Source organism: Orcinus orca, chromosome 12 (assembly GCF_937001465.1).
Source record: "Orcinus orca chromosome 12, mOrcOrc1.1, whole genome shotgun sequence".
In the NCBI taxonomy this organism is placed as follows: Eukaryota; Metazoa; Chordata; class Mammalia; order Artiodactyla; family Delphinidae; genus Orcinus; species Orcinus orca.
In genome coordinates this window covers 52,155,425-52,182,728 of record NC_064570.1, presented here as the reverse complement: position 1 = coordinate 52,182,728, position 27,304 = coordinate 52,155,425, and the positions used below count along the sequence as shown (strand labels likewise).

The window sequence follows — 27,304 nt, the reverse complement described above, 5'->3', positions numbered from 1 at the left end:
AGGAAGAGAAGAGGTAAGAGGAAGTCGAGTTTCAGGATGGACACCTTTCCCATTGCTCTCTTTCTCCCTTATTTACAGCCCATATTTTGTCTCCTGTTAGTTTGTTTTATTCCTTTGTCCCACCAAATGCAAGACTAGGAAATGTTTTCTGGATTCAGAAATGATCTTCCTTCCTGTGTCCTTCCCCATAGCCTTTTCAGACATTTAAATCTCTCTCTTGTCTGACTGTTGGATAAAATAGATATATGAGGAAGAAACACCGACATTGGACACCCACCTTGGTTTCCCCCCAAATCACATAGAAATAATTATAGTTGCTGCTGTTGTTTATTAAGTGGGTGGATGTCAAACTCAATGAATAAATTTAAAATATGTAAATGATTCAATAAGAACACAAGTGTCTGTCTGCAGGGAAGGCTGACAACACTTAGGTATGATGAGACACAGGTGGTTCTGTAACTACTGAGACCTCGGACACTGTGTGGGTTTTATAAAGTCCTTCGGATGGCGCTTGCCAGTGCTTTATTCCTAGGAAGGGGAGGGAACTCAGCTTTGGTTCTTCAATTTACTTAATTTTTGTTTCCCTTATTTAAGAATTCAAAATACTGACCTCATTTCAAAACACCCACAGCCCCCTAGGATCACTGACCCGAGGTTTAGGCCCTGAATACGTCTGTCCAAAGTGTTGGAGCGGTGAGCTGTGTCACGGGAAGGAAGCCTTGTGCTATTTTTAAACTGATGCAACCCATCATTGAAACATATCATGCACATATCATACCAGTGACACACACGCTGCATTGTAACATGGCATGTGTCATACATACATTCTCTCTCACTCACACACATCCCTGCCCTTCTTGTCCGGCTTTAAAAAAGGAAGGCGGCCAGCACACGGAGCACAGTGATTTGAGTTGAAAAGGCTGTCAAAGTGGAAAAACCAAGTGCCCCTCTAGTGCTCAGCGTGGCTTTGAGACATGTGGGAGGCCTTCAAAGCCTCAGTGCCCCTCGTTTAGAGCTCAGGCTTGCAGTTGGTCCCCAAATGTTTACCAGCATGAAGATGCCTGACTTACAGGAAGTGGGAAGTGGGTGTTGGGGTGAGGGTGGGGAGGGGGGAGAGGAGGGTGGGGTGTTCTCTTGATGTGGTTAGTCCGTCATTGACCTTGTCTGGGTAGAGCAGGAGTTGAATTAGAAAATGAAAACACGTTTCATTCTAGGCACATTTCATCCCATTTTTTACTTTCCTCAGGAAAAAAATGTTTCTTTTTTTTCCTGAGTCAGGTCTCCAGATTTGGTACTCAATTTCCCTTCGTTCTGCAGTAGTCTTTGCCCACACTTATCTGACCACCTACATTGCAACTCCCGGGCCACCGAGGACTGGGCCGGCCCGGTAGCTGAGACTGAGTATTATAGGCCTGTCGAGCCGTTGTGATGATACCATAAAAGGGAATAGATGGGAGTTTCTGAGGGCTGAGCTGTTGGGATCATTCATGATTTGCTGCCATTGTGAACACTTGTAAGGAGAGAACTCTGCCTGAGAAGTGCTGATTAAAAAAGGTAACTGATGGGCTTCCCTGGTGGTGCAGTGGTTGAGAGTCCGCCTGCCGATGCTGGAGGACACGGGTTCGTGCCCCGGTCCGGGAAGAGCCCACATGCCGCGGAGCGGCTGGGCCCGTGAGCCACGGCCGCTGAGCCTGCGCGTCTGGAGCCTGTACTCCACAACGGGAGAGGCCACAACAGTGAGAGGCCTGCGTACCGCAAAAAAAAAAAAGTAACTGAGGTTGGCTTTTTTTGTGTGTGTGTGTATTCTAACAGGGAAGGAAATAATATAGTGACTAAAAAGGCACCAAGGTACTACTTAGAAACAAGCATTTTGAGACTTAAGATTCCAGACAGTGGCGGCCTCAGCTAGTTCTCTCTGCACAGCTGTACCAGCACTGACATTGGCCTGCTTGTCAGCATTCTAAATGCCACACTCTGGCCATCTAGAAGCGGGGAGTGAAGTTTGGAAGACCCCTTCTTCTTCCCCCTTAACACTTTTGTGCTGGACACACCTAGATATGATTGTATGAACACGCTTTTCCTTACCATGGGGCCTGCTTCCTTTATTCCTTCTTCTGTTTTTGCAGCTTTCATGTTAAATTATATTACGGCCTACCCTTGACTGCTATGATTGCAATAAAAATGGCTGGGTTTGGTGCTTTTGGTATTATCGGAAGGATCTCCTAGTCCAGTTCTCTGGGTGTCTTTTTTCCTTAAAGCTCCACTCCTGGCCTTCTCCAGCTCAGCTGGAGCACCTGGAACTAATTTTAGGGTTGCCTGGCTAAGTCCCACACTGGTATTTGAAGTTTGCATCCTCCTTAGACTCAAGCCCATTTCACCACCGCTGAAGGTGAGTGCAGGCTGATATCAATTAACAGAGAGCTGATTCACTGGCATCTTCCAGTCATTAAAATAAATATTTGGTTTAAAATAGCCTCTTCCCACCTCAACTCTCCAACTTTTGGCCCCTTCCCTTACCCCACCGTGGTTGACTCACCAGCGCTTGCAGGGTGTATGTGGCCTAAGAACAGCGTTTGATTCTAAAAGGGAAGTGAAATACTCTTTAACATCTGCAGGCGAGACTGTTTGAACAGCAGGCCAGCCTTCAGTATGACTACATTGTTTTTTTGTCCATTGTGGTGCTGACTCAGCATCGGTTAATAAGTCCTCTCCAGAAGCCTGGATTTCTCTTGTTTAATTATCATCTTGGAGCTTTCTGAGAACACTTTAAGGAATTGTTCATTCAGTTTTATACCCCTAGCACATCTACCAACTCAAAGTCCTATTTCCTCTAGGTGCTAGCGTCCCCTCTGGCATAAGATGTAACCACAGGTCACCAGGCAGTGAGCGGGGAGTGTGTTACTTATGTCCCCTAGTGGGAATTTAATTGTTCTGTACTACAGAGATTGAGGAAGGACTTTAGACATAAATACCATTTCCTGGCAAGTAATCTTTTACTTCCCACCTACTCCCCCCAAAAAAAATTCTAGAAAAGTTTCCTAAAAGAGAGAAAAGAAATTTTAAAGATAAACAGACATATTTTTATGATCGAGCTGGGCTTTTTTTTTGCTTTCTTTTGTTTCTTCCTATAAACAAATACTCACATGTCCACTTCACTGTATGACTAAGTTGGTATCATTAGGTGGGGACTGGGTGTGTGTACGTCGGGGTGTGCATGTCTGTCGGGACGTGAGTGTGTAGGCACACGTGTATTTAAAATGTTAGAGAAAACATTGCAGCCTAAGGTTGAAGGAGAGAGATGATTTTAAAAACCACCATGTATAGAAGGCAAGCAGGAATAGTGGGAGACTTGTGTTACAATGACCTAAACAGTCCTTGTAATGGGGTGTCTGCTCTAAATGGACCCTTTGCATCATTGTTTCTCTGAATTAGACGATTCCTTGCTGAAGGCACAAGACCATTGAAGGAAGTAAAGCATCTGGTTTGTTTTGTAATGAGAAGCAGGAATGCAAGGTCCACGCTCTTAATAATAAACAAACAGGACATTGTATGCCATCATCACAGGATGTCCTTCCTTCAACAGAGGGCTGACTGGGGCTGGAGGAAAAGCCGGGCAGGGCTCCCAGCGTAGAGCGCCACTAATTACTGCCTTCGTCTGCCTTCCACTTGCTGCGATCAGTTCCACATTCCCTTTAACTAGGAAACGATTAATGCTCTACACTTTGCAAACACACTCCTCGGAAGTCTGCCTGTGGGCTTTGGGGAGGAGAGAAAAGGCAAAGAAATTTTAATCTGTAGGATTATACCTTTTTCCTATTTCCCTATTTACTAAATAATTGAAAGAGGGAAGTCAGCTCTACCAAAGATGAGTTCCCTTTAGTTAGCAGGAGAAATGGAAGCTTTCAAGTTTGCGGGGAGGAAACGTGTATTTCACAGGCAGTAGCTTGAGGACTAGACAGCTACATCTTATTCCATTCCATGCAAAAATAATTGCTCTTTTCACGTGATCTTTTCAAGTAAGTTTTGTATGTTCTGTAACTGGATCTGAGCCGAGGAACCCAAACGATTTTAGGTCATTTTTAGGTTTCCCTGAATTTAAGGAATGTGCGCCCCCTTATAAAGCCGCAGCAGGAAGGAGGGCGGTCTGGAGTCTTTAGAATACAATACAGCCCGAGTAAACGCTGAGGTTAAGTGCCCTCAAAGGGAAGTCAGAAGATTCCGAGTAAATGTTGAAATTCAGATACGGAGGGAGGAAGCTCTGGGCGCTCCCGGGCTGGAGGAAAGCCCTGGGGTGAGCTCTGCACGGCTCGGCCAGGTGTGGCCACGCCCCCACTTCAGGCGGCTGGTAGGAGTGAATCACGAATGGGAAATCTGCGGCAGGGAGGGGGAAAGGGCCGAGCCGCCGGCCGGGTTAACACAGTCTGAGCGTGCTGCCGTGACACTCGGCCCTCCAGTGTTGCGGAGAGGCAGGGCAGCGGGCAGCGAGGCACCTGTCCGCGCCGGGATTCGGGACACGGGCGCCAGCCGCCGGAGGAGAGGGGCACCGCCGCGGTCGGTGCGCGCCAGCCCTCGGCTGGGAGGGGACGCGGAGCACATGCGGACTGTGTAGGCATGAGCGACATTTATCTCAGATGTTGGATATTTGCTTGGAAAAACGTGTGGGTACGACCTTGGTAAGGAACTTGATCTTGTTTTTCATTCTGAAATTGATCTGAAAACTTTTTTTTTTTTTTCCTCTCTTGGCTAACGTAGCCGTAGTAGAAACCAGAAGGGCTTCTGCTTTCGGGCGCTTAGTACTGTCAAACATTTATAAGACTTTTTCCTTATGAATCATTAACCCTTTCAGTTCTAGGCGTAATTGTCAGTTCATTGAAATTTCGGTAGTGGCTCCCGCCCACACCCGTCCAACAAAGTAACTATTCCGCGTTGGCTTAAGTTTAAATTTTGGTTTTATTTTAACACTCATTTGGCATCGTGACTGTACATGTTGCAACTACGTAGAAATAAGCACGTTTGTTTAAATCGTGGCTGAGGGAAAGACAACTTCGCATCCGACTTTTTTTTTTTTTTTTTTAAAGAGCATCATATTTAGGGAAGAAATAAAAGAATGGAAAAGCCACCCTGAAGGACTTGGACAGTGTTATGTTTACATTCTAACAAGGACATGTTCTTACATGGAAATGATACCCACGTTCCTACTTCTTCCCCAACCCGTCTGTATGCGAAAACACTGCAGACGTTGTTTACCTTTTTTTTCTCTCTTTCTTTGGAAAGCACTTTTCCTGCGTGTGAGGGGGGATTTGCGGGAATACCCTTATCAGTTTGTAAGTGGAAGCAGAGCTTGTCTTCTGAGTCTTCTATATTTGTTATAACTTTAGTTACAGTAACTGTGGCCCATCAGTGACTTCTGGGAATTCGTACACTTTCAGATTTAAATGGAAAGTGCTATTTGTAGCTGAGGGCTCCTAAAGGAATTCTCTCCAGGGAATTCTATTGAACAGTTTTATGTTTTGTTTTTACTTTTTCAATTTGGCGTGAGATGCCCACAGTCAAAAGAAACTGCGGGGAGTTGCCCCCCCTTCCGCCCCCATCTTTCCTTCTCTTTTCCTATGGTCCAAACGATCTCGGAAAAGCTGCAGCTCAGTGATGCTGGCAGGATGCAGCCCTTTTCGGCCTTCCCTGTGAGAGGATGAAAGAGATCGCGCTGCAGAGGGGGGGGAGCGAGTTGTTTTGAAAGTTGTTTTGAGTTGGGAGCTGGTGGGAAAGTTCAGTCTTCCCCATTTGGAAAAGGCAGGCTGGGTTCCGCTCCTGCACCACACGCGCTTTCCATTTTTAGCTTCATTCAGAGGCAGACAGAGCTCCTTCCTCTTCCTCTCCTTGTTTGTGACACTTTTCTGAGGCAGCTTTTCCACAGCGCTGAGGGTCTGGCGGCCATGACCCCAGGCGTCCTGGGACAGAGGACTAGGCGCCTCAACGTTTTTCTGCCGTGAGAGGTAAAGCCAGGGATTGGAGGTGTTTCTTTTCCTTTTTTCTTTTTTTCACTTTGTCCCCCAATGTGGTTGCCACACTTTTTTTTTATTTTTATTTTTTTTCCACTAAGGATAACATTTTAAAACCTTGCTTCTCCAAGGCAATCTTTATACGGCTTTCTGGCTCTTACTCAACTGTACCAAGCACTCTGCATCTGCTTTGAAAGTCTTCAGACGACTGTATTAGTCATAGCCTCTCTCGGAGGAGCCACAGGACAATGGGGATTAAAGGCCTTTCCTTTCTCTTCCAGGCTGCCCCTAAGTGTAACTCCAGTGCTGTGAAGGTTCCAGGGTTGGCAGAGGGGACTGAGGGGACCATGAAAATGGACATGGAGGACGCGGACATGACTCTGTGGACAGAGGCTGAGTTTGAGGAGAAGTGTACATACATTGTGAACGACCACCCCTGGGATTCTGGCACCGAAGGAGGCACTTCGGTTCAGGCAGAGGCATCCTTACCGAGGAATCTGCTTTTCAAATATGCCACAAACAGCAAAGAGGTAAGCCTCTGGTTTCTTGCTGAAGAAGATTGGCACCTGACGCCAAATCTCCCTACTTGCCCTTGAGGCCTCGTATGTCTGTGAGAATCTGTAAGTATCAGTAAATAACTGATCACTTAATTCACTTCTTTCATTGTTTTCTCTTGCCCTAAGTCCATCCCTTCTTATTCCTCCAGCTCTTCACTGTTCCATAAGAATTAGTAAACAGTGAAATCTTTTTGCCAAGTTGACATGTCTTGGAAAAGCCGACTTGCAGCATGGGGTGGGTGAAATCGTCAGCAGCTTTGAGAACTCGTCCCCCAGTGTACTAGCTTTTGAGGGAGAGAAACTTTTTCTTAGAAAAAATGTTTGACATGTTTCTTTTGTCTCTTTTTGGTCATGAGATGGCTTTATTTATTTACTTGTTCAACGAGCCAGCTTTATTAGCTGGGTTTCTAAAATTATTCTCAAAACCTTGACGTGTTTATGAACTGAAGTGATGGTATAAACGGAGAAGAGTTTCATGTAAAAGTGCTCTCTGTCCGGATGACTTCAGAGCTAACCCCTGTTTATCTGCGGCAGCTCCTTTGCTCTGACCGGGCTGGCAGGCCAATTTCTTCTTGGCCTCTGAAGTGGGTACACCCTTTGTTGTTTCAAAGGGGCTGAAAACCCAAACTTGGAATGAGCAAAGGATTTGTGTTTACCCTTTTCTATAATGATTGTATCTAGGCGTGATGTTTGGCTGTGAAATAACTTGCAGAACCACCTCTTGTTTTGAGAATTCAGCTACTGCAGCTGCTTTCATTGGTCTACTGCCTGCCGGGCTGAGCTGGAGGAATCCACCCGTCCACAGCCCTGCCATCACAACCATTCCCATAGGTCACTGTCCGTCCTATCACTGCCTTCAGAAAGTCGCGAAAAGGGGGTCATTTGCTGCAGGAGCCCAGAATTCTATACTGGGACTATTCATTACAACCATGTCAAATCACTTTCCTCCTTCCCTAAGGAACAGCATTTGAAGGAGTTGAGAGCCGGTTTGGGAAATACTTTGTCTCTTTCCTGTTTGTGTATCTGAGTTCAGTGTTTTTGGTGAGGGGGTGACACAGCTGTCTAAAATTAAATAGAGCAACTCTGCTTTGGGTTTCATTAAAGCTCAACTTTTTTTTTTTTTTTTTTTCTTTTTTCCTGCTGGGAGAGAGGAGGCTGATTTCGTAGAAAGCAAAATTTAAATTGTATTTTAATGTGAACATTACCAAAAATTTCACGCCAGAGATCGGCCTTAATTACACCTCTTTCTGAAAGTAACACCCTTTTCTATAGAAGGTCTCTTAGTGTGTGGCCCATGGAATCAGTGTAGGATTTGTTTGGGTATTTAAGGTTTGGCTGTGGCTTTATAAGCTGTAGCATTTTTTCCCATATCAAATCTGACCAAATATTGATCTGTTCCCTGGTTTCGATTGTGCTGTGTTGCCCCATCCAGCCCCTTGGGATTGAAATCAAGACCTCTATTCTGTGGGTCATCCTTGCCCTTTAGTTCTGTAGTGTTCTTATCCTCAGTTTAGCTCTTAGCTTAAGTTTTTCAATTTTCATCATTCTATGTAAAATCATAGCTAAATAGAATAATGCCCTTAGTCCAAGGTTCAGAAAGATAGTCACTTACTTAAGGTATATACTTAGAGCCAGAGCCAGGCCTTGGAGCAAAATTCTTCAGACTTCCCCAACCAGTGCTACTTGATTGTGCTACACTGGCCCCTCTTGGTGTCACTGTGGTTTTAGTTATCGTCTTAACATAACTTCAGGACGATCATTTATTAAGCTTGTTTGGGGTTTTTTTCTCTGAATGTGTAACTCCATATTTCATAAATTCAGCACCCAGAAAGCATACAGTGCCTGTATTCCTAAGGAGGGTCCTTCAAAACGAACCTAATAAGAGATCAGCTTTCTCTTATTCTATTTTCCCCTAGAAATGCTTGAAGAGAGCAGTATATCTGTTGTCCCTCATCATAAAAGCGACCAGGAGACCAACTTAATGTAATGCTGTCTTAAGCTCTCTCTGGAAACGTGTTCCTGTTATTCAGTTTCTCCCTCCTTCCTTTTTGCACTTTGGGGAAGGAGAGCTCCCTCCAGGTGGTGAAAGAGAACCGTAGAATTGAGCCATTGAGAGTATAAGAGCTGCACACCAGTTCTAGAACAGAAATCTTCAGGATGGGTGAAATGTTTACATTATCATTATTCAGTTAGTTCTTTCAGTCCCACAAGCCGTGGAAAGAGGAAAAAGGCCTTTGTACGTGTAGTTTTCATCTGACTGATTTATCTTGCCCTTCTTTAAATGTTTTCATTTAAGTAGCGAAGATGTTACCTTATGTACTGATGTTCTGACATCCTGGGGATTTTTTTTTAGCAAAGACCATTTTTCATTATGAATTTGCGCTATGTGTCAGCACCTTTTTTTTTTTTTTTTTGGTTTAAAAACAAAACATACAAACCATATTTCTGATCTTGACCCTCATTTTTAGATTGGGTTTAGAATCATTCTGCACCTTTAATGAGGCTGTTCTTACTTCCTATTTCCAGAACTCAGACCAAATATAGACATACTATTCAAAAAACTTGTAAAACTTTTTAAACTGCTGGGTTATTCTTTTAGGGGGATTTTCCCCTTGACCTCCTGAAATAATCTTCTGTGAATACTTGAATACAGAAAGATCGATTGAAACACTTCTGTTCTGGAAGCAGTAGCCTGTACTGAGGTTGCTTGAGTTGAATTCAGAGGCTCTGTGGCTCCGAGCCTGACCTCCAGAGTCGTGTGGCAGTGAAACATCAGGCCGAAGATGGGGACTCAGTGGCCATTTTGATTGAAGTCCATTATTCAGCCATCTCTAAAAAGCATCTTGCCATAAGTGCAATTCCCTCTTCATACTGCCTTTTATTGTGGAGACTATGTACCCAGGCATTGCCACATTTCCTTTACTATGAAGATAATTAAGGAGACTTTCCAAAAACATTGTTATCCACTCCACCCCGTTTTTTTAAAAATGGGGTGAAGTACAGGCTGAAGTCTTGATCCAGTGAGTATATACCCACTCATCCATTGAGATGAGCTCTAGTCATCTCATTGCAACTATAATTGTATTCGAAATAGAATTTTAATCGAATGAGTCATTTTTATGGAGGGAGAGGGGAAGAGGTAGCTAGTAATTTAAATGATTTTAATATAATTTGGGGTGAGGCTGCTTATACCACATTTAGACCTGAATGATGTTTCTGCTTGAAACTCACTGCGATGCATGTGTATTCATATATTCTAAAGAGGGAATTTGCTTTCAAAAAAAAAAGCAAATTTGTTCTTCTTACTATCAGACTTTCATTCAGAACCCCCAGTCCATCTATACTAAGTTGTGACATCTTCATTTTGTAAAATGGAAAACAAGCCCTGTTTTTTGTCTGCAAGCCTTGGACTTCAGGGTTTGTTCTGTAACGGAGGCCGCTGACGGATCTGAAGGGGTCAGCCCCACACATAGCACACAGTGGGGAAGAGCGGGCAGGCGGGGAAGTGTTGAGGCCAGTGTCCTCTCGCTGGTGGGTTTATGGGAGGCATGCAGCAATCCGTGCCCAGCAGGGATGCTTTAGGACCCTGGTCAGTTCCAGTGAAGTTTCCTTCCTGAACTAGGTGACCACATTCTTAGTCTTTTTAGCTCTGGGAAATTCAGGGCACATACCAGGTTCCCCTGTATCATAGGCTAGCTCCAAGGATAGAACTTTGTTGGCTAAGATTCACATCTGGATCTTTCCAGGGCCAGAGGGAGAAGTATGACTTGGTCTCCCACGAAAAACTACCCTGGTTCCGATCCCCACTCCGGTTACCTGGCTGAGCACTGGAATCTTAGAATTGGAATCTTAGAGTTGCAGCTCTTCTGTGCTCTTTGAATAATGTCTCAGACACGGATTTGAGGTGAAGGTGCTGATTGTGAGATAGGGTGCTGGACTGGGAACGGATAGAGATGGTATATAAGCTACACCGTTCCTTCCAACCTTGAAATTCTGTGATTTTGTGTCTATTTATTCATATGTGTGAGTTTACATGTACCCAAAGCTCTGTGCATCACACAGCTTAAAATATTAGGGTTCTGTCTCACTTGCAAAGATAATCTAATATTGAGGCTCTTTTTATTTGTTTGGGACATGAGGATTTTCACAGACCTCCCTTTCCTAACAAATTATTCTCCTGTCTGGCCTGCTGAGTTTCATTTGTAAGGTTATCGATGACAAGAGCTACTTCCAGTGCTGTCACACAGCTTCCCCAGTGACTTGCCTATAGCTGTGCTCAAAGGTGTCAGGTGGCTTATGTCTACTTCAGATTCCTTTGTGGGAACAAAATGCTAGTTGACTTCTTCTGGACCATAAGAAAATGGTGTATGTTTCTTAGTGTAAGATTGATAGCTGAATACCACAAAGCCCATTGGTTAAAAGAATGGCAATTCAGAAGAAAAACCCTGGCCTCAATGTCATGCTACTTGTTGGTAATCAAGCTCTGACCCCCAAGACACTGTCTGCGAGAGACTATAATTTAAAACAAGGTTGATAAACCAGTTGAGTACCTTTTTTAGAATTACTGCTTTGAAGTGGATATGTTGAAAATATCAACCGCTAATTATTGGCTCACCAACAAATGACATTATTTGTTTTTCCTGTTTGTCATTTTAATATTATGGAATAATCATTCAGATATGAATGCCAAATGATTTGTGTCATAGAAGCCAGTTCCATGCATTTTTCAAATTAATTATTTTCAATAATATATCATAAACAATGAGCCTCTGAATAAGTAAGTCTACTTAAGCTTTAGGATGTATTTTTATCTCAAGACTGTTCTGAAGTACTCCCGTCCCCCAGAGTTATACTGCCAACATATACCAATAATGATGAACTGTTATTGAAAGGGCAGATAGATGTAAATGAGGCAGAGGAGGATGAAATGAACATCTGCTTTTTTCAGCTCTTGCCAGAAATTCATAACGGGCCAAAAATAACACTAGCTCACCAACCTTGTTTCAACTTGTGTTAGATATAGGAAATTTTCTTTTTTTCTGTCTTTCCAGTCTGGGTATGCTCCATTGGCTTGTATATTGAATACTAAATTTTTTAAAAAATTAATTCTTTAAGTCACGTACATGAGAAAGCCTGGTCTGTCACAAGCATGTAGGTATGCTTATTCCATATTCATTTAAACAGAGACAAATTATTGATGAAATTAGTGAGGTGTCAGTGTATATCATAACCAGAACCTTAGATTCCACTGCAGACATTTATTGCTTCATGTATTGGGGCCTACCATTTCAGGTACACAATTATAAAGGAGCCACCAGGGATAATAAAAACTGGAAATAAATATGTTTTACCTCCTTTCTTGGTCCATATCAGTAAGTTATTCAGTAAGTGATTTGTAGGCTGTTTGGAGCAAAAGGAAAATGAAAAGAGGAGAGTGAGTGAATAAAAACCAAAACAAAATGTACTACAAAATGTACTGCAAAATGTCATAAGGGACTATTACAGAGGAGAAGGAGTTCTTTTGAATAGTAATGAATTGCTTCCTGATTCCTGGTTGGTGACTTTTTTTTCAACCCCCCCCCCCAAAGAAATTTACGACCCAGGAGGAACTGGTATATTTAACATGCTTCTTTAGCAAGGCCCTACAAAGTCAAAATGTGTGATACATCCAAGTCTGAGAAGGTCATTTCCTCAGATCTTAGAACCCACAGCTCTCCTCGGTATAAATTCCACTTCAAAGGAAGACTTTTGACCACTGTTGAGCAGAAGATGCTAGAGAAGAACAAAGTTACTTGAAAGAATTCCCTTCTATTAAACAGAACTTACAAGTTAGAAGAAGAAAAAACAAACCCTCATCTGGAATGAAAAAAAAAATAATATGTTTTGTTTCTGGTTCCTTAGGCCTTTGTGGAACAACCAAAGAACATTATTTTGGTTTCTGAGGTTAAAACTATTTTATTCCCCTTAAGCATACTGTGTTTATGGCTTGAGGGAGAAGAAGAAATAGGAAACTAGGAGCCGGCTGAAGTGGGCTAAACTTGACTGTCTAGTTCTTCAGTATCTGAAACTTGTTCTAATATGGAATGGTTACCCTCTCCGTTCTCGCATAAAAAGTATTAATAGAAAATAGAGGACCCTCAGTCACCGGAGAATGACTGTTTTATACTTGGTTGTGTATTTGCTTATGACCTGCGAGTTTAAAAGATGGTCTTCCCCAAAAGTCAAGCTCGTTGTTAATTATGTAGGCACCATTAATGTCTGCTCTCCATAGTACAATTTCATCATTGTTGGTTATATTACCATTTGACAATTCAACTCATTGAAATGAAAAGATTGATTAATATTTTACAGTTGAACTCATTGTTTCATATGTTTTACCCCCTTTAGGTTATTGGAGTGGTGAGTAAAGAATACATACCAAAGGGGACACGTTTTGGACCTCTAATAGGTGAAATCTACACCAGTGATACAGTTCCCAAGAACGCCAACAGGAAATATTTTTGGCGGGTAAGTAGGGAAATTTTTCCAGACTCATTAAGTATTAGGGGAAAAAAATGAAACTAAAATTGCTGGGTCACTTCCATTTTCAACCTGTCCTGGGGCTCCCCACAAGTATTCAGGGTCCCCATGGACATAGGGAATTCTAAGCAACCGTGATGAACCTGGTTAAATGTTTGGCCTGGGAAACACAGCCTGTAGGTGGTTAGGGATGGAGAGATGGTCTATATGTGAATCTTAATTTTTGCAATTCATTAGAGCTTTGTGATGAAAGGCAAGAGTTTGCTGCTTGCTTCAAGGGTAAGTTCATTTGCATTTCTGTGCAAGGAAGTAGTAATGAGTCACCAAGCCTTAGATTTCACCCCTTGTTGATTTCTTGCTGACTTAACTTTAATTGAATGGACAAGTAATCATAAATGAATTACCTCAAAAATAAATGCCTTTGGGCTTCCCTGGTGGCACAGTGGTTGAGAGTCTGCCTGCCGATGCAGGGGACACGGGTTCGTGCCCCGGTCCGGGAAGATCCCACATGCCGCGGAGCGGCTGGGCCCGTGAGACATGGCCGCTGAGCCTGCGCGTCTGGAGCCTGTGCTCCACAATGGGAGAGGCCACAACAGTGACAGGCCCGCGTATCGCAATCAATCAATCAATCAAACCAATAATGATGAACTGTTATTGATTGATTGCGGCAAACAAAACATTGATTTTGTTTACGCAGAATAAATAAATAAATAAATGCCTTTAAGGAAGGATGGGTAGAAGATGGTACTAGGGGAATGGAGATGGACCACAAGACTCGTCCTGTTTCAACGCACCTGTACCATGAAACTTTTGGGTTTGATAGTACATAAGTTACTCCCATAGCATAAGGGAAATGCTTATAATCATTCGGGATGATGAACTTTCCTTTAACATCCAAAGAGTCTGGCCAATCCAATTTCCTTTGGAATATCACAGTTAGAAAGGATCTCACAGGACTTCCCTGGTGGCGCAGTGGTTGAGAGTCCTCCTGCCGTTGCAGGGGACCTGGGTTCGTGCCCCGAGCATGTGCTCCACAACGGGAGAGGCCACAACAGTGAGAGGCCCGCGTATCACAAAAAAAAAGGAGAGAGAGAAGCCACTGCAATGAGAATCCCGCACACGCAACGAAGAGTAGCCCCCACTCGCTGCAACTAGAGAAAGCGCACACAGCAAGGAAGACCCAGCACAGCCAAAAATAAAAAATTAATTAATTAAAAAAATAAAAAAGGACCTCACAGGTGAACTAATTAGGTGGAATCTTTGAGTAAAAGACCCTGGATTAGGATGAACAGAGAAAAAATTGGACTGCTTTCCGTTTTCCCATAGATCTCTTTGGGATATTTGGTTTCCTTTAATTAGAAAATAAAGCTACATTTACTAAATTTAAAAGCAATTTTTTATATACATACTTGCACAAAATGTACATGATTACTGGGAAACTGTTACTAAAATTCTTTTAAGAAACAGCTGCATGGTAGCAACAAAAATTGTATTATACTTACTCTGGCCAGATTTACCTAGAATGCTTATATCATCTGGACAAGTATATTTATAAAAGACTTCTATTTGGGGATCACTCAGAAGCTGTTCCTAAGAAACAAGGTTTTGTTTTAAATCTGGGAAGTTTTGTGTTTTAAGAAATGTATTTTACTATTTTCCAAACAAAAGAGATCACTGAGAATTTTTCACTCTGAGTTGTGTGCTCACAATTTTTATTTAATTAATTAGTCATGCTTAAAATATATTTAATACCTGACTAATAATGGGCAAAATGTAAGTGAGTTCATTTTCCCCTTTACTGCCAATAAAGTCTTCTCAGAAATGAGCCATAGACACGTGTAGTTTTTGGAGTTGAAGGTCGGAATTAAGAAAATCCAGCATAAGTCTCGTTAATTCATGATCCTTTTGAAAAAAAATGACAAGAAATATTTAAGAACCTCCTATCTCTGTCCCAGTTCCCTGCTTCATTGAAGATTCACTCTAAGTAGCTGAAATGCTTTCCTTGGGAGGATTTATTGAAATCGGCCCTTCACATGCAAAGGATATTGTAGGAGATAACTTCCCACATGTTGTTAAAAGCATCCTGATTTTGCTGGCAGGAATATGAACATCTGTTGTGAGGAAAGAAAAAGTTTCATGCAAATTACACAGTCAAAGAAGAGAAGGGATGTTCAAGTTGAGAAACCAGTGACATTTCTTGTAACTGTGCTATGAGTCAGCACGTTTTTAATCTTCTTGATAATATATGGAAATGTAGTGAGGGTGACAGGGAGCAGTGTTCATCTGACGTATCATTATTTTATTTTCGTGTGTGTGTGACTTCATGGCGTCGACATTTGTTTTTAAATGAGCATACAGTAAATTGTAGTCCGTGGAAGGCTGACTGGAATCAACATAGCCGTAGCTTTAGAAAGCAGTTTCCGCCCAGCGAAGAGTGCAAGAGCGATGGAACCCCGTGTTCCTGGAAGTTTGCACATCAGAGTAAACAAACTTGAAAACCCCTCTTGATAGCAGAATTCACCCGGCCTTGTTCCATTTTCTCTTAACAAAACACACCGCAAAAGCTCTCACAAGCTGCTTTGATGAAGCCACATGTATTTCCCCCTTCACAATTTACAGGAAGTTACTCTTAAAAGAAAGTGATTCTGGTGTTTACTGCCCGTGTTAAAGGGACAGAGTTCCTTTTTGTCTGATAACATTAGAGCGAAATACAGAAACATTTTAGAGACTAACATAGCATGTGACTAAGAAGAAAGCAATAACCTGCTGTCCGGTTAGAGCAAAACTTCTGCTATGAACCAGGCCCTATGACTTGGAACCTCTAAGTTGCAGATAACCAGGTATTTCTTATATATGTGTTAAGGATCTCTTAAGTGTGAAGACGAGTTGGGTACATCTTAAAAAGAGGGAAAGAGAGAAAGTTACTGTGGAAGGGCAAGGAGTTTGTTTATAAAGTTGTTTATAAAGTTTCAGTAAGAATGTATACTTTAATTTTTCCTATTCTTACCTCTACCTTTTTACCGAGTGGCCTGAGGGTATCTGTTAACCAAAAGCAGTATTACTCTAGGGCAGACTTTGAATTCTTCATTTTGCATTGCCTTTAAAGAACAACATGGTTTCTTTCTGTTCTTTTACCAAAAACACGAACCTTATGGCTCTGTGAGTGGTGTTTTAGCCCAACCACCTCACGGATGAGAGGGTTCCCTCTCCCCTCCTCTGCCTTGAAAGAAAAGTGCAAGGCCGAACACGTTTATCAAGAGGAAAAGTGACTTCTCAGTAGACTGTCTGATGCTGGCTTCTGTCCCAGTGCTCACTTTGTTATGGCAGGTGAAGTTCACCTTGGCCTCACCCAGCATTTCCCCAAAAAGGCAAGCTTCCAAGTATTCATATGAACAAGTGTTCCTGCTGGACTTGGAGGCTTGGGGGTGGAGGATGTTTGCATAGTTTAAGCCTTGGGCGGGGGTGTAGGAAACGGCAAGTACAGAGGCCATAGAAAAAGTTGAGAGACTCGGTTTGACGTACTCAGTCGGGTTGGTCTAATACCCAGTGACTCAAAGCATTAAAAGTCTGCATGATCGGAACTCAAGTTAAGTAGCATTGCCTGTGTGCCATTCACTGTGGCAGCAGAAACAGTACTCGGTGGTTGTTTAGTCCTTCTGAGGCAGCTCCTTAAATGAAATCTTGTGTTTCACTCTTCTGTTACTTTTCCCCAAAAGTGAAAAGACACTAAAACTGAAATGGAAAAGGTAACTGACAAAGTGTCCCTTCCCTGTTTCTGCCCTTATTTCTGCTGATTCAAGACAACTCCGGCTAAACTGATTTCCTTTTCTAACCAGGCAATAAGGGACCAGAAATCAAACCCGGTATTTGCTGGGTTTATTCTCAGAGGTGCCAGGGAAGCTTTTCGTTGCTTTGGGGCTTTCTTTTCCATGTCTGTCTTCTCTTTTGGGCAGATCTATTCCCGAGGGGAGCTTCACCACTTCATCGATGGCTTTAATGAGGAGAAGAGCAACTGGCTGCGCTACGTGAACCCAGCACATTCTGCCCGGGAGCAGAACCTGGCCGCCTGTCAGAACGGCATGAACATCTACTTCTACACCATTAAGCCCATCCCCGCCAACCAGGAGCTTCTTGTGTGGTATTGCCGGGACTTTGCGGAAAGGCTTCACTACCCTTATCCTGGAGAGCTGACAATGATGAATCTCAGTAAGTGGATGACAGAACAAAAAAATTAGAAATGCCAGTAACGTCAGTTCTGCCCCTTTGCGCTAATAACATGTTGTTTAATTACATGGCTTCATCTGATGGGCCAAGTAGGTGGCTTAAACTAGGGACTGGGAACAGGAAAACAGCTTTTTTTAGTCTCTGTTTCCTATAATGAAACTTGATCATTTAAAAAATACTAAGAGCTACTTTGAATGTTCAGAAAGTTACAGGAAGAAATCTATGTTCAATGCTAATCTATCCAAAAGGGGGCAGGTAGGATTATAATATAATAGAGATTCGTTCTGACATGCCAAGGATGCACGGTATATAGTTCCTTGTTTGTGGTAACTTGTCAGTGCTTAACATGTACATTGAACTATTGTAGAGATGCACATTTGGTTATCAAGTTATGGTCTGATGTGAAACATAAAAGGTTTCTAGAAAAACTCGGAGATATAATTTTTCAAATCTCATTTGAATATGGATAACCCTAAAGATTTTATATCTTAGCTTCCTCCCTAATGGTAAAAACCTAATTATCTGATCTCCTGATGAGTATTACAGTAACCACCTATCACTTGATCTTAACAAATTCTCCGTTCCTTAGGTCTGCAAGCTTTTACTTTTTTATTTGGTTAAAGTTGGCTATCGTGACCTCTCTGCAAAACCCTACTTCATTTTAGTCATTCTCAAGTGATCTCTATGAATGATTTAAGATTTACCATAAAATTCCAACCTGTTGTAACTATGGTTGTATATTCTCAGACTGCTAAGTTTTAAAGCAGTTTTTTAAATCAGCTCCTTCTGGTTTAAAAGTTTTGGCCTCTAAATGCTGACATTTTTGTAACCTTTTGTTTTGATCTCATTTCCAACCTAAGGAGAAGTTGCAAAAACAGTACCAAGAATTCCCAGAGACCCTTTAACCAGATTCATCAATAGTCCATATGCTGTCCCACTTGCTTTATCTGGAGGCTAAATTGTTTTAGTTCACACTTTGTCCTTTGAGATGAATGTTAATATTAACATAAATTAGAATTTGACTTAAACTTTAGGACCAATTATTTATCCTAGTCAGGTATAATCCAATTGTACAGCTATTTGGTGCTCATCCCACACTGTCTAGTTTACTTTTGCTCTCCCTGTGATCCCAAGACTATATTTATAGTTTTCTGAAAAGCTGGGGCTATAAAAGCTTAAGGACCTCCACCATAAGATCATCTTTAAATTTGTGTTTATGGTCCTTACACACACACATATAGTGCACCTTGAGCTTCAGGAAGAAGTCTTAGAATAGTTGGAACAAATTGGCTTACGGCTTGAGTATGGTGGGTATAATCAGGTCCTGGCCAATGGTGGTGGTTCTTTTCCCTTATCTCTCTTTAGCGCTTCCAAGAGTCTCCATCATGTCATTAGTGCCAAGCATCCCAGGAGCCCTTCGGCTATTATACCACCTGTAGGTGCCAGGCCCAGTGGTAAAAGGCAACTTATATTCCGGCAGGACATCTCCCAGGAAGATGTGCTGCTTCCTCCTGACTTTCTCAGCATAGCCGGTCACTTCCTCTTGAGGGTCTCCTCCCACTCCTTGAGCTTCATCATTCACGGATTCAGAAAAAGACTTTGATTTTTTCTTTTTTGAACAGTAACTCCATTTGAGATGACCCACCCTGGTGACTTTGCTCCAACCACAAAGAAGTTTTTTCACATACATCCCTTACCTCCTGCCAGTCAAAGAAAGGTCTTAAAAGGCCTTGCATTTATTCAAATGCTTATTCTTTGTGTTCAGAAGCAACTGTCCTGTATACTATGAAATGACACCTTTGTTCCCTCAAATGTCCCTTTTTGTTTACGCAGAATTTTTTCTAAATGGTGGTTTAACATTTTCAGGTACCCATTTATTGTCCAGTATTCGTAGTAAAGAATGAGAGTTAACGATAGCCAGTGACAGTAAGTAAGCCAAGACTCCAGTTGCCTTGTGAAACCAGTTGTCGTAGGTGTGGTAACTGATGACTGAGATGCTGATCAGGAAAATCTCCACTGTTTCATCAGGCCTAATAGGCAGATTGCGTCTTCACATGAGTTGTATTGGGTTCCATGCTTCAAGCACGATAGAGGCTTGTGTCAGAATCTCCGTGAGGGCTTTAAAATGGCAGTGATAGTTCAACTGGTAGAGTTTTGAGGAGAAGAGATTTGAAGAAAACTGAGGTAAAGAAAAATAAGTTGCCAGAAATCATAAATAGGCATTTTTTAAAAACCAAAGAAAAGGAGTAGGATCTCTCAGGTTTAACTCTTACCCCTCCCAAGTTTTTTTGGTAGTTTTTTTCAATCTATCTAACTAACCCATCTAGAAAACAGTTGACCAGATTATAGACTTCTAAATGTTAATCTGCGTTCTCAGTTTCAGTTGAAAACAGGCTTTGTTTTGCCTACTGCAGAACTTCTAGGTTCTTTCTTGTAGTCTTGGGGGTTCTTATTATAGATCGAAAATGTGAGTCGGCATAATTAAGCCATTCAGAGCCTTCAGAAGCAGTTCACTCTTGAAATGACTCCGTCCGCCTACAGCCATTTAAGATTTAAGAACAAAAACAGATCTTGATTTTCTTTTTCATGTTAACTCAAGCTGCTGCTGAGTGGGAGAGTCAGAAATGACACCAGCTCCACTGATTACTCAGCTGCTGAAGGATGGTTTTCTTAAATGTACCTTTTCACATAGACTCCATGATCGCCACCTTAGAACACCTGAGGGGGGCTGACGTTGCCCTCCGGATATTGTATTTTTATGAAGGCATAAGAGATATCGAACATATATCATGGATTTACTATATGCTAGGCACACTGTGCTCAGTATTTTGCACAGAAAATTATAAATTCCGACTTTCTGGTTTGTTGGCCCAATCGTTAGCTTATTTTTTAAGTTTCTTTTTTTAATTAATTTTTATTTTGGCTGCACCGGGTGTTAGTTGCAGCATGCGGACTCTTAGTTGCGGCATGCGTGAGAGACCTAGTTCCCCGACCAGGGATCGAACCGGGGCCCTCTGCATTGGGAGGGCGGAGTCTTTCCCGCTGGACCACCAGGCAAGTCCCCCATCGTTAGCTTTGTGGTAGTTCAACAATCGGATTATGGAGGTGCTCAGTAAGAACACCAGGCTAAATAAATAGTAGGGACAGTGCTACGGACAGACGTAAACTTTTTGCTTATGGCTTTAATTTATTGAATTTTAGAACCAAGACAGTGTTGAAGCCAGTAAAGAAAATTAGGAGACTTAGACGTAACTTGCCACATAAAAATGGCAGAAAGTTATGATGGTGAAGTTTCTGTATTTTCATTATTTTTAGGGTGACATCTTTCTGTGGATGCCTCCAAATCATTCTTTTTCACCTCAAAATTCCCTCCTGTGGGTGTGAGATGCCTTGCCTATCAGCTCTCCAACTTACTTGTCTCTCTTCCTTTACCATTTCAGCTTTAAAAAACAAAAGTGACAATTTGAACTTCCTGCCTGCTGAGCCTCACTGAAAGACTGATATTGGCCTGATAAGGGGCTATTTATTTTGGTTTAGTGGCTTCAGAAATCCCTCTCCCTCAACAAGCTTTCCATCACTGCCCCCATCAGCATCTTCCCTGATAGTGTCTGGGCTGTGTTTATTCTGGGGCTGCTGGCTCACCCAGGAGTAACTGATAACAGCCAGCAGAGATAACATTCTCTGAGGGGCTCTCAAACTGGAATCGAATCCCTCAAGCTTGTCAGTCTAGAGAATGGATTTGAAGAATTCAGACTCTGGAGTTCCACAGAGTTCATTTCTAGACCTATCAGGTATCAAGCCTGGAGTTCCTCCTCCGTTAAATCGAACAGGGACTTTTTTAAAGACAGTGAATGATACTTTTACAGAGGCTTCAGCCCAGTCCCCCAAGCCTGTCCTCTTCTGAGGCTAAGGCCACGAGGTCCCTGCCTCTCCTGGCATCTACACACACCGACAGCTGATGCCTATGCCTACGGCAGGTGTGCAGGCTGGAGGGGTTGCCCTCCAACAACCAGAGCTCCGACTAAGCAGCGTGTATTTTACTTTTGGTTTCCAGGGAAGGCTGAGCAGCGAGTGTTTGGTTTTCCCTGCTCTGGCTGGTGTCTTCTCGAAGGCATCGTTTGTTCTGTGTGTTTGGAGGGGCAGTGCTGGCAATGGCCTGGAGAGCCTGTCCTCTCATTGCTGCTGTTCCTAAACAGTCTGTTTACCGAGTAATAATATGCCGTCTTTTGGAATACACGCTTTCGTCTTTGGTGCTCTAAGTAATTGAACTGGCTCAGAAAGTGCCAGTTGTGGTCTGGCAGAGATGCCTATGTCACGCCCTGTGACTCCAGGGGACAGCATTACTGGGAGCCTGGTTATAGACCAGAGCCTCAGTGAAATTCTGGTGTTGTCAGCAGATCGAGGGGAAGGGGTGGCATCACATCGCTAATCTGTCTGTTTGGGAAGAGGCAGTTTGAACAGGGTTTTATCAAATTCGTATTAAACAAGAATGGAGGCGAAAATTGATGACTGCTTATTACTTGAAATGAGTCTTAATCTTGCACATCTAGTTCTCAGGGTGTGCTGATTTCCTTTAGGTAAACCGTGAACATGAGAATGACTTTTATTAACCTGTGACACCCCGTCCCGGTATTGTTCCACGCCATTTTCATGGAGGCTCTCCTACTCTTGGTCGAACAGGACTGTCCTATCATGAGGTTTTTACCGTTGGAAACAAAATAACACAAACGGTGCTATTCGTTTTATCGATTCCACCAGTGACCTGGTTTTGCTGAGAAGGAACTGGAGTGGCGAGAGCCTTCTAGAATGAGTGGGCGTTGAGATGCCAGGTGTCCCTCTTGGGGCAGCTGGGGCTCAGGTTTGCTCAAGGAGAGCGCAACTTGGGCAACGTCGCTCCGATTTTCTGTCTCCATCTGAGTAATCACCCTTTCTTTATTTCAGCGCAAACCCAGAGCCATCCAAAGCAGCAGAGCACTGAGAAACATGAACTTTGCCCAAAGAATGTCCCGAAGAGAGAGTACAGCGTGAAAGAAATACTAAAATTGGACTCCCACCCCTCCAAAGGGAAGGACTTATACCGCTCCAACATTTCACCCCTCACTTTGGAAAAGGACGCGGATGACTTTCGGAAAAATGGGAGCCCCGAGATGCCCTTCTACCCGCGGGTGGTGTACCCGATCCGGGCCCCTCTACCGGAAGACTTTCTGAAAGCTTCCCTGGCCTACGGGATGGAGCGGCCGCCCTACATCGCGCACTCCCCCATCCCGTCCTCCACGACGCCCAGCCCCTCGACGCGCAGCAGCCCAGACCGGAGCCTGCACAGCAGCCCCGGGAACACCGTGTCGCCGCGGGCCCCCGGCTCCCAGGAGCACCGGGACCCTTATGCCTACTTGAACGCTCCGTACGCCGCCGCCGCCGCTGAGGGGCTGGGCTCCTACCCCGGCTACGCGCCGCCCCCGCACCTGCCGCCCGCCTTCATCCCTTCCTACAACGCGCACTACCCCAAGTTCCTGCTGCCCCCCTACGGCATGAACTGCAACGGCCTGGGCGCCGTGGGCAACATCAACGGCCTCGGCAGCTTCGGCCTCTTCCCGAGGCTGTACCCCGTGTACGGCGGCCTCCTGGGCGGGGGCGGCCTGCCTCCCCCGATGCTGGCGCCCGCCTCCCTTCCCAGCTCGCTGCCCTCGGAGGGGGCGCGTCGCCTGCTGCAGCCCGAGCACCCCCGGGAGGTGCTGGTGCCCGCGCCGCACAGTGCCTTCTCCCTGCCCGGGGCGGCCGCCAGCCTGAAGGACAAGGCCTGCAGCCCCACCAGCGGGTCCCCGACGGCCGGCACCGCCGCCACGGCCGAGCACGTGGTGCAGCCCAAAGCTACCTCAGCGGCCGCGGCAGCCCCCGGCGGCGGCGACGAGGCCGTGAATCTAATCAAGAACAAAAGGAACATGACTGGCTACAAGACGCTCCCCTACCCCCTGAAGAAGCAGAACGGCAAGATCAAGTACGAGTGCAACGTCTGCGCCAAGACTTTTGGCCAACTCTCAAACCTGAAGGTAGGCCTGGCGTGGGCCGCCCGATGGCGCGGGGTCAGTCCCCGGGAGTGCACGACGCGCGTGGGTATTTAGTTCACCTCCCGCAGGTTATAACTTGCCATTTCCACAGCGTGAGACCTGGGCTGGGCATGGTCGATGCGGCTTTGCTTTTGCCTTTGCCTTTGCTGCTCTGGCTGCGCCGCTTGGGACACGTTGCTTCCCCTCTCCTGCGTGTCTTCTGAATGATAAACACGTGGGGTTTGCGCTAGAACATCAGTTTCGAGTCCCTGCTTAGCCTATGACTTCTGTTCCTTTAGCTCCAACACAACAGAGTTCTGAAAATCACATCGGGGTTTGATTTGTTCTAAGACTTCACCTTGATGCTTTTCTTAAGAGGTTTGCATCCTAAATGCCCCAGTCCTTGCACGGGAATGTTCGCTTTTGCAGCCAAGTGACAGCCGACCTAACGTGTGTGGCTTCTTCCCAGGTCCACCTCCGAGTGCACAGCGGAGAACGGCCTTTCAAATGCCAGACTTGCAACAAAGGCTTCACTCAGCTCGCCCACCTGCAGAAACACTACCTGGTACACACGGGAGAGAAGCCACATGAATGCCAGGTGGGCAGTGTTTTCTGGGTTGAACTTTCGACCTTTGTAGACAGTGTCTCAGGAGTCGCCCTCCCATCATCCCATAGCCCATAGTTTAAACCAGCACAAGAATTCTGCCTTCTTTGGGCTGCTGATGCGCTGAGATGATGACACACCAGCTTCCAGTGGTTGGACAAGTGGTCTGGAAGGGAAACAACACCCCACGGGCAGTGCGTTCCCATCGCTCCATTTGCCTAACGCTGCTGCGAGTTTTTTCACCTCCCAGGTTGCTGGGTGTGGGTGGGCAGCGCGCCCCTCCGCTTGGCAGTTCTTAACCTTCTGGTCTCCCACCTCCCTCCCCTGCCCCCTTCCCCACGCTGCAGGTTTGCCACAAGCGATTTAGCAGCACCAGCAATCTCAAGACCCACCTGCGACTCCACTCCGGAGAGAAACCTTACCAGTGCAAGGTGTGCCCCGCCAAGTTCACCCAGTTTGTGCACCTGAAACTCCACAAGCGCCTACACACCCGGGAGCGGCCCCACAAGTGTGCCCACTGCCACAAGAGCTACATCCATCTCTGCAGCCTCAAGGTCCACCTGAAGGGGTATTGTCCTGTGGCCCCAGCCACGGGGCTGCCTCTGGAGGACCTGACCAGAATCAACGAAGAAATCGAGAAGTTTGACATCAGCGACAATGCCGACCGGCTGGAGGACATGGAGGACAACGTTGACGTGACCTCTGTGGTGGAGAAGGAGATTCTGGCCGTGGTCAGAAAAGAGAAAGAAGAAACTGGCCTGAAAGTGTCTTTGCAAAGAAACATGGGGAATGGACTGCTCTCAGGATGTAGCCTCTACGAGTCAACAGACCCGTCCCTCCTGAAGTTGCCTCACAGCAACCCACTACCTCTGGGACCTGTAAAGGTCAAACAAGAAACAGTCGAACCAATGGATCCTTAAGATTTGCAGAAAACAAAAGGTGTTTTGTCTTTTTTCTTAACTTATGACTTGGCGAGTCAGGGTGCCTGTAGCAAATGCTTGTACATAATTCCAGTTCTGCAAAGCTCTCCTGACGGCAGATGGTTCCCCCTCACCTCTCTGGAATTAACGAAGGATCCCCAAAGTTACTGAAATCTCAGGGCATAAATGAGGGAAAGACAATATATATACATATTATATATACTTATTTACACCCCCATCTATATATTTGAACCTGTGTATTTTGAATATTTGTGTGGATATGTTTGCATAGCCCTCCCATTGCTAAGACTATTGCCTAGTCATAATTATTTTTTCAATGATAATCCTTCATAATTTATTATACAATTTATCATTCAAAAAGCAATAATTAAAAAAGTTTACAATGACTGGAAGAATTCCTTGTAATTTGAGTTGTTCTATCTTTGTCTGGTGGCTGTTCTTTGTAGATAATTTCTGCACATCTGTTTTAAGTACCTAAGATTTAGTAAACAAATACATTACATCAGCCGACCTCCCTCTATAATAATGGTTTGAAAATGAGGTTTTGGTATTGCCATAGTTAGGCAATTGATGTGTTCATTCATAGGACTGTATCATTTGAACAGCACTGTATAACTTGGGGGTATGTGTGCAGAATTACCCAGTAATAACTCTGGTAGAAGAAATAAGAAAGAGAGAATCTTGTATGTTTCTGTAGATAGTTCAGCATTTTCCCCCCTAATCACAGATTTACCAGAAAGGCTACAAGAAGGCTTTGTCTCCCTCTGTCTCCCTCTCCAAAAAACAGGGTCGCCCCACCCCCAAAGTCATGTGACCATTCGGAGTGGCCACGAGACTTTGGCATCCCAGTGTATTATCTGAAAATGTGAAGACAAAATGCCATGTTTAAAACCACTGCAAAACATTCCCAAAGCACAGGTGGTTTTGTATGGGTGAGGTGAGGAAGCATGAGTCTGGGTGTTTTTGTTGTTGGTCTTTTTTGTTGTTATGTCAAAATTGCACAAACGTGGTGCTCTACCAGGAAGGATTTGAGTTAGATAGGCTCAGGCCACACTTTAAAAACCAAAAACCGGAAAACGGGTATTCTCGTTGTCTTAGGGTCAAAGCGGGTAATGAACATTCCTATCCCCAACACATCAATTGTATTTTTTTCTGTACAACTCAGACTTTCCTCAGTATTTGTGTTTTTACATTTTATGGTTAATTTAATTGAAGAAGAAAGGGCATTGCAGAGTTGTTCAACAATTACCTCATTGAGTGTGTCCAGTAGTGCAGGAAGTGATGGCTTCTCTGATGATTTGCTACTCAAGAGGAGAGAGCCAGCGTGCACCAGAAAGCTGGAATGCGTCGCATTCTGTCTCCTCTTCTGCTAAACCCAAAGATGACATGTTGGCATTTGAGGTGTAGCGGAGAATGATGTATATTTATAAATCTATTTATACCACTATACCATGTGTATATATAATATATTTATAACCACTTAAATTGTGAGCCAAACCATGTAAAATATCCTTCTTTTCCTAATGGCATAAAAAAATAAACAAAACCCTTTCTGAGACTTTGCTTAATTAGTACTCGATGACCTCACAGTCATATTGGTGAGCTTGGGCACCCCCTTGCTATTGTAAGTGACCCTAAAACCTTGGTGCAAAGGTGGGGACTGCATAACAACCAGGGAGAAAGAGACATACTTTTTTACTATTAAGGACAATCTAAGATGGGGTTTTTTTTGGTTTGTTTTGCCACATTCTGATGATGTGGTCACACCCAAGCCCCAGAAATAAAAATCCCATCGACCACTGCAACTTTTCTCTCTCTTCCTCTCCCTCCTTCCTAAATAACTGATGTATCACTCATCAGTCTGGTTTATATATTCAGTATTTTGGTCCATGGCAACTAATGTCAACCTGCAGAAGAGAACAACAAATTTAGGATAATGCAGAGAAACCTAAGAGCCTTACTGATCTGTTCCTTTAACTAACAAAACTGACAGTTTTTTATGGTATTTTTTAGTCAGTGTTTGACAAACACAGTCCTTAATTGTAGGTAAACCAAAGCATCACATTCTGACGTTGACACCAAATACTTTCTATTCCCAATTACTCATTTGTTCTCTTTCTCCCCTTTCATGCTTTCTCATTAATGGGAATTTTTCCTGAGACCTGCACAGTGGCTTGAGACTTCTTGATTCTCTTTACCTTCTGACTTTCCCTGAGGCCTCTTACATGTGAATGTTGAGCCCACAATCAACAGTGGTTTTTTTTTTTTTCCTTCTACTCAAAGTTAAAACCGACCAAAGTTATTGGCTTTTTACTTTGCTAGAACAACAAACTATCTTATGTTTACGTACTGGTTTACATTGTTATTTATGTGCAAATTGTCAAAATGTAAATTAAATATAAATGTTCATGCTTTA

General features: G+C 43.8%; 1 protein-coding gene across 3 annotated transcripts; it reads left to right on the top strand.

The window, feature by feature from the left end:
• Positions 1 to 4,369: 4,369 nt before the first annotated feature.
• On the top strand, positions 4,370 to 27,304 carry PRDM1 (PR/SET domain 1). 3 transcript variants are annotated; one of them, XM_004264770.4, is made up of 7 exons: positions 4,370 to 4,673; positions 6,281 to 6,529; positions 12,944 to 13,063; positions 17,029 to 17,281; positions 22,241 to 23,346; positions 23,813 to 23,941; positions 24,295 to 27,304. In XM_004264770.4, the coding sequence occupies exons 1-7, from the start codon at positions 4,632 to 4,634 to the stop codon at positions 24,865 to 24,867; spliced, it is 2,472 nt and encodes an 823-aa protein (XP_004264818.1). In that variant the 5' UTR covers positions 4,370 to 4,631; the 3' UTR covers positions 24,868 to 27,304. The 3 variants fall into 3 exon arrangements, with proteins under 3 accessions (XP_004264818.1, XP_049551257.1, XP_033274640.1); XM_049695300.1 differs by lacking the exons at positions 4,370 to 4,673; positions 6,281 to 6,529 and having other exon boundaries at positions 12,942 to 13,063; positions 14,076 to 17,281; XM_033418749.2 differs by lacking the exons at positions 4,370 to 4,673; positions 6,281 to 6,529; positions 12,944 to 13,063 and adding an exon at positions 13,070 to 16,821.